General features: G+C 42.7%; 1 protein-coding gene across 2 annotated transcripts; it reads right to left on the bottom strand.

Annotated features, from left to right (window-relative positions):
- Nucleotides 1-1,009: 1,009 nt before the first annotated feature.
- Nucleotides 1,010-10,174, bottom strand: crmp1 (collapsin response mediator protein 1). 2 transcript variants are annotated; one of them, XM_026303375.1, is made up of 14 exons: nucleotides 9,830-10,174; nucleotides 8,081-8,169; nucleotides 7,672-7,856; nucleotides 7,399-7,563; nucleotides 6,771-6,832; nucleotides 6,570-6,650; nucleotides 5,621-5,689; nucleotides 5,412-5,532; nucleotides 5,156-5,312; nucleotides 3,561-3,702; nucleotides 3,290-3,460; nucleotides 1,884-2,063; nucleotides 1,305-1,470; nucleotides 1,010-1,136 (listed from the first exon to the last, which is right to left on the bottom strand). In XM_026303375.1, exons 1-14 carry the CDS (start codon nucleotides 10,172-10,174, stop codon nucleotides 1,045-1,047), a joined length of 2,025 nt encoding a protein of 674 aa, XP_026159160.1. In that variant the 3' UTR covers nucleotides 1,010-1,044. The 2 variants fall into 2 exon arrangements, with proteins under 2 accessions (XP_026159160.1, XP_026159161.1); XM_026303376.1 differs by lacking the exon at nucleotides 9,830-10,174 and adding an exon at nucleotides 9,091-9,175.
- Between the last annotated feature and the right edge of the window lie 794 nt (nucleotides 10,175-10,968).

Raw genomic sequence — 10,968 nt, 5'->3', positions numbered from 1 at the left:
CATTACAACAAAGATCTATTTCTGGCAGAGTGACTGATAAAAAACTAGCAAACATCATAAAGTCTTTACTGGGAAACTCTATTATGTATTGTAGGTACAGCAGTCTAAAAATTCATCTATCAGACCAAAGCTTTTTCTGTATTTGTTTCAACTGCACATCTACTTTCACGCTTTACAGGAAAGTATTGTCACATTTGCATATTTAATAATGGAGAGGAAGGAAGTTGCATCGCTTTTATTAGAGTTCACAGTAATGTTAAAATGATGAATGTGTCTTGAATCTGGCAAGAGCTGGCTCTATCCACAGTGAATGTCATTATTTTGTGTTCAAAGCATACATATACCAGTATCATAATGTTTGTGCTATTGAATACAAATGTGTCATGAGTACAATTGTAAGTGTTCCTGTACTGTAACAATAAACCACAAGTAGTGCAACATCTAAAAACATGTCCATGCAATATGTATAACTGATCCACTTGAGCCACACTGAAACAAATATTGCCAAAATTTTGGAAAACTGAAGAAATCTGTTATTTCTACAGCTGTCCACCAGATGGGTGGAAAGGAGCACCATGTCTGAGCAGACCCACACATTAAGACATGTAAGAATTATTAGATTTAGGAGGAAGTCATGCTCACGGGAAAGGAGATAGCAACATAACGACATAACACTGGGGTTGCAGTTGGGGTCGCGGTTGGTTGCTTGGAGGGGGACCAACATCAGATCTGTGTGTGTGTGTGTGTGTGTGTGTGTGTGAGAGTGCCCCAAACATGAGTCTGTGAGTTTTTACACATTTCTGAATGACTTGGTTGATTGTAAATCACACAATATTGGAAGTACAAATGCATTTCTTAGTGACCATGGACCCAAGGCAAATTGATAAAATCATAATGGTCTAAAAAGAGTGTCACCATTGTACCCAAAAATATAAAGGTATACATTCATACCAGTTTGCTCATGCTCTCAGTCACACACATAAACTCCGACAAACTCAAGAGGTGCAACCCCACAACACGCACACGTTGTGCACGGTTGAGTGTTCAACCAAGGCTGGTGATGTTGGAACGACCACCAGGGGGTGCTACAATACGGTGTCCAGATCGACGTGGGACATTGTCATCAATCTGAGCCCCTGTCAAATGAAAACAAAAAACACAATTGCTTACTATAATATAAGAAATATGACTTTTTAGAACTTCTGCAAGTATTATTTTCTGCGTCTAAATATATGAAAAACATTCAAAGCAATCACCAGATTTTAAACTTTATAAAATAAAAATGCATATTTTATTTTTGTTACCTGATAGGCTAAAGTTGGACTGATGCAGATTGCGTATTGGTGGTGGTTGGTGAGAGGTGGGTGAGGTTTTGGCTGATGGAGCAGGAGTAATATATTTTGGAGTAGGAGCAACATCATACACAGGGCCATCATACATCCCACGACTAACACCCTGCTTGCCCTTCACCTGGACAGAAATCACAAAGTAAACCTATTAGTCATTCTTCAGAAAAAAATGTTATTTGTAACATCACCAGCATGAGTGGATAGTACAGAAAAAGCAGCACATTTTACATCTCTTGGTAAACTTTAGGACAAAATATATTGTTTTTTAACTTATAATTAGGATGTACCTACAGTTACAGTATCTTATGGCCCCTGGCCATTAGATTATTGCCCATAAATCAAACTTAATTGAACTGACAATTATCAGTACCTGTGCTTTTGATATGTATTGTTTGAAGTCAAGAAACAACTACAGGGAAAATAGTGCTGGATGTTTACACCCTATCCCATCTTTTTCTTTGCAAATAGTCAGTGCAAATATTTTTAAATGTCACATTTATATTACAGCTGCACATAATCATCCATGTTCTTTACCTGGTTCCTAATCTTAACTCGCTGGTAAGCGTAGTCTGGGAAGGGCTTCCGGGGAATGAATCGACCAGTGCCCTGCTGAGTCTGCAGCTTGCCTTCCTCATAAACCACCCGACCTTGACTCAGCACCATCACTGGAGCTCCACGGCACTCCAGACCCTCGAAGATGTTGTATTCTGAGGCCTGTGTAGAGATGGAAAGAAAATTCTATACAACACAAAGAAGGTTGGGGGAAAGGAAACTGTGCATAGAGACAATTACTTTTTTTTTCATTTGATATCTCACTATTTAGAACACCCTACACTGTCTATGCCGAATGTGCTAATTCACTGAGCAATGAATCTTAATACGTGTAGTAACATGCAGCAGTTGAGAAGATGGGGGATGAGTAAGTGAGAGGTTTGGGATATGTAGAGGGAGTGGCAGTGTGAATATAGGGGGGTAGGAAGAGAAATGGGTGAGGGGTGAAGAGGGATTATAAACCTGCACCAGTCTGGATTAGAGCCTTTGAGAGTGGCAGAGCAGAATGAATACATTAACCACTGTATAATATCTTGACTGTATTGTGTAAGAGTGCTCAAGGCAGTCTCCTGAGTTGAAATACCTCTTTATGTCTTCAAATGTAAAGTTAGTTAATTAACTTTTTTAATTTGTCCATGTTTTAGATTTTTCTGCTACCCCAACTCAAAGGGGGTGAATTGAGCTGCATTGGTTCCACATAAAGGATTAAAAACAATAGTGTCCGGATTAAAACAGCAGTGCCCTAATAATCCACAGTCATCAGTATGAACACTAGAACTACATTGTTTTGATATTCAGTAGTAAGAATATTTTGTGTGATTTTTGCAATACAAAGTTACACTCATCATCATTGTTTTAAGGTGGGAACAGAAATTAGTTGGAAATGTATTCAATTTTAGAGGAAAAAAGGAGCCCCCCAAATCAAATAACTAGATATCAGTTGGAATAAATGGCAAAAATTAGATTTTTATAATTTGGATGAACTGTCAAATTTGAAGATTAATCTCATACTAACAGGTCAAATAGTATTTTACAAAGGGGGCTGGAGCCAATCCCAGCTGACATTGGGTGGGAGTAAAGGTTTACTCTGGATAGGTCACTAGTATAGTTTTGGATACAATGTAATATATGCATGTTCTTTCCATCCCACTGAGCCTATGGAATAAGGCTTTATATTGCAGCTGGTACTGCTAGGGTTTGCTGAATATCTTTCTCTTGGTTTTTAATCCCATTTCACACTCTGCAGTCTCCCATATGAAAGCATCTCCCCTGCAGCCCTTCTCCTAGCCCCTGTCCTCCTGTCCCTCCCTCAACGGCAGATTTACCCATCATCACATTTTTTTTCATCATCATTGTTTTCCCTCTCCTTTATGTTCTTTTGTTCTCACCGACTGCTGGAGATTGGCACTGATGGTTTTCACGCTGTCAGGATCCCAGATGACAATGTCTGCATCTGAACCCACCGCAATCCGGCCTTTACGCGGGTACAGATTGAAGATTTTAGCAGCGTTGGTAGATGTGACTGCAACAAACTGGTTCTCATCCATCTTCCCCATGGCCTGAGAGACAGATTGGTTGGTTGTATGGTAACGTGGCAGACAAAAGTTACTCTCACAGCTACACAGAAGACACACACATACACATATCCCCATTACTCACCACGGCCTTGTCCCAGACGAAACCCATTCTCTCCTCCACTCCATTGGTTCCCTCTGGAATCAGGGTGAAGTCATCTTTACCAATTGCTTTCTGGGAAGTGCTGTATGTGCAGTGAGCACTGCCCACCACCTGGAGGTCCCCACTGTGTGACAAAATGACAAAATTATCAGCAAACCTTAACACAGCATACCCTTAACACTGCAGATAACAGGCTGTCAAATGTTAGAATTTTTCCTGCAAAATTTTTAAATGTTTTGAACTTTTGAATACAGGCCGCTCATTCGTTTTGATCAGATGGTCATGGATATTTGGCTGCAAAGCTTAATAAAGACAATATGCACATTTAACAATACTAAAAACAGACAGACATTTCCACTGTTATCCACCAGGTGTCCTCAGTGAGCATGAGTATTAAAGTACAAGTCATGCTGTGGAATGAGGCAGAAAAACCAGACCACTGAACCAGTCAGAATGGTGCAACACAACTGCAGTACCAATCCCTAAAGCATTAACTATCCTACATAAAGATACGCAGCATTATCAGAGTCATCAGTACATGTACTTACTTGTACTACCTCTTAGTTTAAAAGAACAGCTGTCATTATCATTATTTCCCATCTAAGACCTTTTATTCCTTTGTTAATCACAGTGATTACTTCATGATAGCGAACTGTTGGATCAAAGCCCCAATACAAAAAGAGTACTTATTATGAGAATAATTGACCTTACTGAAATGTGAAAAAAGTGTTGTTCTTTTGTTTTTCACTGCTTAAGAAGAACCTAAAAATACACCCTGTCGCTTTAGGAGAAGCTCAGTAACAGCAGTATCTCACCACCAGCGTGACAGCACAGACCCGCCTTGAGAAGCTGGTGTTGCAGACGAAGGGTGGAGGAGTTAGGAGGAGGAGGGAGGCACTTGGTAGCCAAGGTAACAGATGATGACGGATTCTGGTTCCTGTGCTATTTATGGAATTGGGGACAGTCAAAAGTGTATAGCAGGATGTTCTGTGCATTGTGTGTGTATGTGAGGTGAGAAGTGAGGCGGATTTGCTTTGATGCACTTCATCCCTCTCTGTGATATTGATGTATTAGAACTTAACCTACCATTAATTTACATTTTAAATGTGATCAAAGGTGTTTCAAAATCATTATACAGACCTTTATCCATTATTTAGACTGTCTGATCTCTTTCTGTCTGCCTCTCCTCTCCTCATACTCCTTCACCTTCACTCCATCTGTTTTTCTTTTTCACTAAAGCTGGTCAGGTAGTGTGCATTACACTGTTGTTGTGACATGAATACCAAATATCTAAGGAAACGGTGAAGGTTAGAACCTTGCAGTTGTCTCCTTTGGTGTCATCCAACTGATTTGCATTCACTTTATGTGAGGATTAGAGCTAAATTAAGCACTTTGCCTGTCCTCACACTGCTACAGTTGGAAACATTTTAACATGTTTTATTGCATATTAAATATACCGTTGGGCATTATTGTCACTTATAGTAAAACACTTAGAGAAAGTAAAGTAAAAGTCAACTTTGGTGCATTTACTTAGTTTATATAATGTACATTCATTACTGAAAAGGTTTGAGGCATACCAGGCCAGCAGGGTGTGGAGATGGTCTGGAGTTGTGGGATCAGGACTCAATGGTGGAGAGGTCACATAAGCAGCTGCTTTAGCCCAGTTCTTGCTCCAATAGTGAGAACCGTCAGTGGCAAGACTAGCTGTGATTGGTTCCCCAAAAACTACAGAACCTGAATGGGAAAGAGTTATTCAAATGAATCAAATCCCTGAAATGATTAAAGCCTGATGAGCAAAAATTATCAAAGGACTGAAAATAAAGAGAGGGTAACCTTTCCTGCGGGCCTGGGTGATAGTGTCAGCTGCACTCTTACTCATCACCTTGGTAATGTAGACAGGACAGTTCACACGGTTAGCAAGAGTGATGGCACGAAACACCGCCTCGGCCTCCAGCTGCACAGGAAGGAATGAAGTGTTAAAATCTACACAATGATGTATCGATAGACAGACAGGGAGAATGTATGAAATATATGAAAATCACCTCTTCAGGGCGACTGAGCGGATGGCCTTCGGGACCAGTAATTCCCATTCCAAGGATTTTTCTCTGTTCCTGAACACAAGTGAAACCATTTCATAATAATCTTCAAATGCATTACAATAACTGCCAGCATTACAAACAGTACCTGTCAAGTCATCTTTTCCCCACAAGACTCACATTTGAGTGCCTTTGCTGGTATTCCATGGCTGTAAAATGAAAATCTCATGGTCTGTCATGGTATCAAAGAAAATAAAGTGTGCATTGTAATCCTAGAATGTCACTGCACGGTGGGGCACTCCTACTTGCTTCAGTTATTCTGCTTCTGACAGCACTCTCTGGGGCACAGCAAAACCAGGCCCCTAGTCTTTTCTTAGTTTCATTATTTGTTCTCAAAGCATTTGGTACTTCTACCAGTTCCTTATCACCCACCTCCCTATTTCTATTATAGCTGGGTTAACAAGTACATCATTATTATTCGTCATCATTCCCTAGAATTCATTACCCTCATTTAACCTCATATATCTCATTTCATTCATCATGGTTTACACCATAATTGGCCCATTAATCGAGATCATCTTCTCCACGACCAAGACTACCTCTTTTTATCAGCATTATCAGCACCTTCACCTTCATTATCATTAGTATAATAACAGTCAGTTCTAATGGTGGCCTAAAGATAAACCTGCCATAAGCGGCTGCTGCAGCAGCAGCATTGATTCTTTCTCTCTCTGAGAGCTAGAGTTATGTAAGAGGATCTTTTAACCACTATGGTGGTTGCAGAGGAAGTATGGTCATGCTTTAGCTTCACCCATGCTGTGTTAGTGATTTCATCACAAACTATTATGTTTGGAGGTCGATTACATACGCTGACTGGATATGAAGGTGCTACAAGTTGTAAGGGTCACAAGTTGCCACTAAGACACAGACAAAGAGGGAGTGATGCAGCATTTACCTGAGCAATCAAGTCTCCATTTTCAGCATGAACTAACACCACAGCACCCAACAGCTTCAGGAAGGAGAAAGCCTCATATAGCTAAGAGAAGAATGAGCCAAAAGAAATTAAAATGCTCAAAAGGAAAGGAGAAAATAGAAAGTCATGGATTTACATGAGGAAATTGGTAAAGTGGTAGGAATTTGTACAACTGAAACATACCTGAGAATCTGTCATCTGGTACACATCCTTATAAGCCATGTAGACTTGGAAGGAGTTGACACCTGACAACAGTAAAAAAAAAAACTGATTTCAGAAGAGGGTGATAAAAGGAAACTCAGAAGCAAGACAGATTGTGTGCCTGAAGCTGAAATAATATATCACGGAAAACAATAAATAAAGGTAAGATGAAGCCAAAACTTCAAGCTGTAACTCTGATCTATAGCCTTGTCTGATATATAAAGCATGCAGGACATGTTTATCTGCAGCATCTGGGACAAGAATTACAACTCGACCTCATTTCCAAAGGAAACTGTTCACACAAGCAGCTGCCTTGGCACTGCAGCTGAATTCTTTTGCAGTCGCCCCAAAAGAAAAGTGATTTCTTATTACTTAAAACCAATTACAAGCAAAATTTATAAACTGCCACACTGACACTGCAGTAATGAGTACAATGGCTTTTTGCTGTCCCTTCACTATAAGAGGATTCAGCACTGGGCCAAATTACTTCTAAATCTGTCCCTGTTGTTATTGTGAAATGAGTCCAAAATGGGGATGAACATGAAAGTGACAGAAAAATTAAAGCAATGACCACAATGTTGAAATAGTGAAGGCCTAAAAATGGACATACCTTTCTCCTGGACGAGCAGCTCTAACTCATCTTTAACAGTTTCATTCCACTGGGGGATGTCTACATGCAGGGAGTAGTCACAGCATGCCTTCTTATCTGCAGCCTCCTGCCAGTGCTCAAACACCTCCATCAAGCTATCCCCAGGCTGGGGCGTCACATGGTCAACTGAGAGGTCAGATGGGTCAAAGGTTAAGAAGGAAAGAGGGCCACCAAGCCACCAACCTTGTGTGGTCACAGAGTTGTGTGGTTCATGCATCTACGGATCACACTCACTGATCATGGTTGTGCCCCCAGAAAGTGCAGCCTTGGTCCCCTGGAGGAAATCATCAACAGGCTGTGTTCCCAAATAGGGCTTCATCAGAGAAGTGTTGACATCTATCCCTCCTGGTATCACCATGTGGCCTTTAGCCTCGATCACCTTGACACCTCCCGGAACAACCAGATTCTCCCCCACCTGCCTACCAAGGGTCAAATGCATGAGGAAAGGAACAAAGAGATGATGGGAAAAGTTGTAGCACAGCATGGATAAAAAGGGGTTGTGGTGGATAAGGAGGTGGAAAAGATCATAAAGGGTATAAGAATGTGAAATCATTATCAATAAAAATAATATATTTGCAGTGCATAGATCTATATCTTAATGCCTCTGCAGTTCTTTAGCATAATAATCTCTCTATATACGCACTTAATGAGTCCATCCTCAATATAGACATCTGCATAGAGAGACTGATCATCATTGACCACTCGCCCTCCTTTGATCAACAGCCTCTCGCTCTGTTGGAGAGAAGTAAAAAGAGAGGGAGGGAGAGGTACAAGAGGGATTGAATTCAGTCCTGACATTTTGATATATTGCACAATCCGTTATGTAATCCTTGACCTTATAGGAATATTATGACACAGTGCACAATGAGAGTGGAAAGAAATACATAGCTGCACAAGTGCTGTGCATGTGTGGGGTCTCATATCTGTTAATAATTTAGACTAATTGCACTTACGTTTGCACTCATTGTATGTAATGAGATTTACAACAAAATAAGGAATATTTAGAAACGTGCATTTTGGTCAGACTACCATGTGTCCACACCCTCTACCAGCATATAGGGTGCCTGGCAACAGCACTAGGAAGATGTTATGTCTCCATGGTAACCAGTGATCATCCATGGTTGGAGAAGACCAGTTGACAGCCCTGCTGATTTTTTAGGATCAAAAGCCAAGGATGCATACAAAAGAAAAGACGTGTTTATTGCAGTTATGTTCTGTCTTCACCATGAAATGTAATGTTTAGTTACAATAGATTCTTTTTTTCTTGTTGCTGTTGTCCTTGAATTCATTTAGCATTTTGTAACAGCCTAACCTAGGATGACAGAGGTTTTCTGCAGAATGCAGACTGCATCTTCTTTGCACTAACCCTATCTCGTACTTCTATAGTGCTTTGTGAAGGCCGGTTTTGCCTGTGCGACCCTCTTCAGATTGTCACACCAACCGAGCTAATCCTCTGTCAAGCGTCAGATTACACAACCACGAGGGAGAATACGCGCTTGGTTTGACACACATTGAGAACTGCCACCTTTGTGCCCTGGGTTTGCTGTTCCAAACAGGAGAAGCAGCAGAGGGGCCTTCTGCTCTTTGCCGCTTCACTAATTCTTTAATCCCCTCACTGCCGGCCAACGCCGCTGACCAGGCCGGGTCTCTTACCGTCAGATGGGGGATGCTGTTCTTCCCCTGGTAACCGCTTCCAGACATGCTATTTCTTTCGCTCTCCGCAGGGGCAGTCAACTCAGAAGCGAGCTGCGGTGAGTCCGGTGCCCTGCGCTACGCTCAGCGACCCTTTGTCTCCCCCCCAACCCCGAATGTGTATCGGTTATTGTTTCCGTGTGTGTGAGAGCGAGGGAGAACGATGAATCCGCCGCCGTACGGGCTGCGTCAGGATGCGTGGAGCGCGCACAGTGAAAGACAGGTGACGATCATGTGCGTGCGCATACGGAAAGGGAGCGTCTGTCTGGTGGCGTTCACGGCACCGAGAAAGACGGTGTACAGACCTCCCGCCCTCACACTCCCTAAACACACACACACACACGCACACACAAACAAACAAACAAACAAACAAACAAACAGTTCTCGTAAAAACGTTACAGAGGGCATGCTCCCTGTCGCTGTCCACTTCAGCACCACAGGCCAGACCCTGCCCCTAGCCTGTCTCGACGCGCCTCTATTTGCATATTTTTGGAGGATTTTATGAGACGTAAATGAAGATGTCCAAACTGCAATGCAGCACAGAAGTTCATAATTTTTGCAGACTGGAGCATTGAGCTCAAATCAATTCATGTTGGGATATTGTTCAGTTAATAATGTGACAGTTCAACTTAATTCCCTGTACAAAAATGACACAGCCATTAAAATTTCAACCACAGTGGGAAAAAATCGTCAGTCCTACCTTTCCATTTGGGCTTTCCTTGCCCGATCTGACCTCAAGACCGGTGCGTCCGTCGTCCCTCCCCACGGGCGAGTTAGTCAGTGACCCCTCTTGGGCCTCGCTGGGCGTCTTACCAATGGGGTCACCAGTATCCAAGAGCCTTTCTCGGCTCCCGCTTCTCGGAGTGCGGCTCCCTTTCCTCCCCACCGCGTAGTTGTCGAAGTCTATGGTTTTGCTCTCATACGCACCCTCCACGGAGCTGAACATGCCGTAGGTTTTCCTCTGGTTCGGCCCGGTGGTGATCGGTCCCGCCAGGTATACGGGTAGCTCATCCTCTCGGTTCCACTGCCTTCTGCAGTCAGACATTATGGGTTGCACGGGAGACGGAGCCTTCCCCAATATGATGGAAACAACAGCCTCGCTCGTTTTACGTCTAATCGGGTCACAGTGCCGCCTCTCGGGCAAACGCGCTCATTCGCATTCCGTGCTACCTAAGAATCCCGCTTCTTAAAACACACGCACACGCGCAAAACAACCAGCGAAACGATGTTCCAGTTTTAACAGGAGATGTGATGTCGGTATGGATAAGTTTAGCTCCTCAGCAACACTGTAAACAAACATAGCCACAAATAAAATGAAAGCAAGTAGTCCCCCTTTGTCTGTATCTCTACTACTCCTCTTAATGTGGGGGGCTGTGCGTGGGCGGCTCACACCATCAGCGGATTAAACCCACATCTGGAGGACTAGACAGATTAGTGTCTTCAGAGTTAGCTGCTGTTTCCATAGTAGGTCGTGAGTGTGTTGCAAGACACTGGACTTGGATGAGTGCGCCCCGAGGCTCAGAAAAGTCTCCAGCTGGAAGCAGGTGCTTTTATCTAAGCAGTGACCTGTATATACTCATGGGATGTTCGCTGATGTGCGATGAGAGTTGAAATCTTGTTCCAGGCAGCAACAGAGTGTCCTTCCCATTGCCCATCCCTGGGGATGCTGGTAAAGGGCGAAAGATGAAGAAAGAAAAGACAGAGAAGCTGGGAGCTGTCTGCTCAGTGCTCTGGTGCAGGTGGACAGCTCCCAGAGGGACAATGCACCGAATATGAAACACAGCACAGACTATTGTGTGTGCAGTGCATTATGATACACGCAGGTCTGGGCTCACTCGC

Source organism: Mastacembelus armatus, chromosome 1, assembly GCF_900324485.2.
Source record: "Mastacembelus armatus chromosome 1, fMasArm1.2, whole genome shotgun sequence".
NCBI classification, from domain to species: Eukaryota; Metazoa; Chordata; class Actinopteri; order Synbranchiformes; family Mastacembelidae; genus Mastacembelus; species Mastacembelus armatus.
Note: the sequence above shows the minus strand (reverse complement) of the source record. Positions and strands in the feature narration are given on the sequence as shown.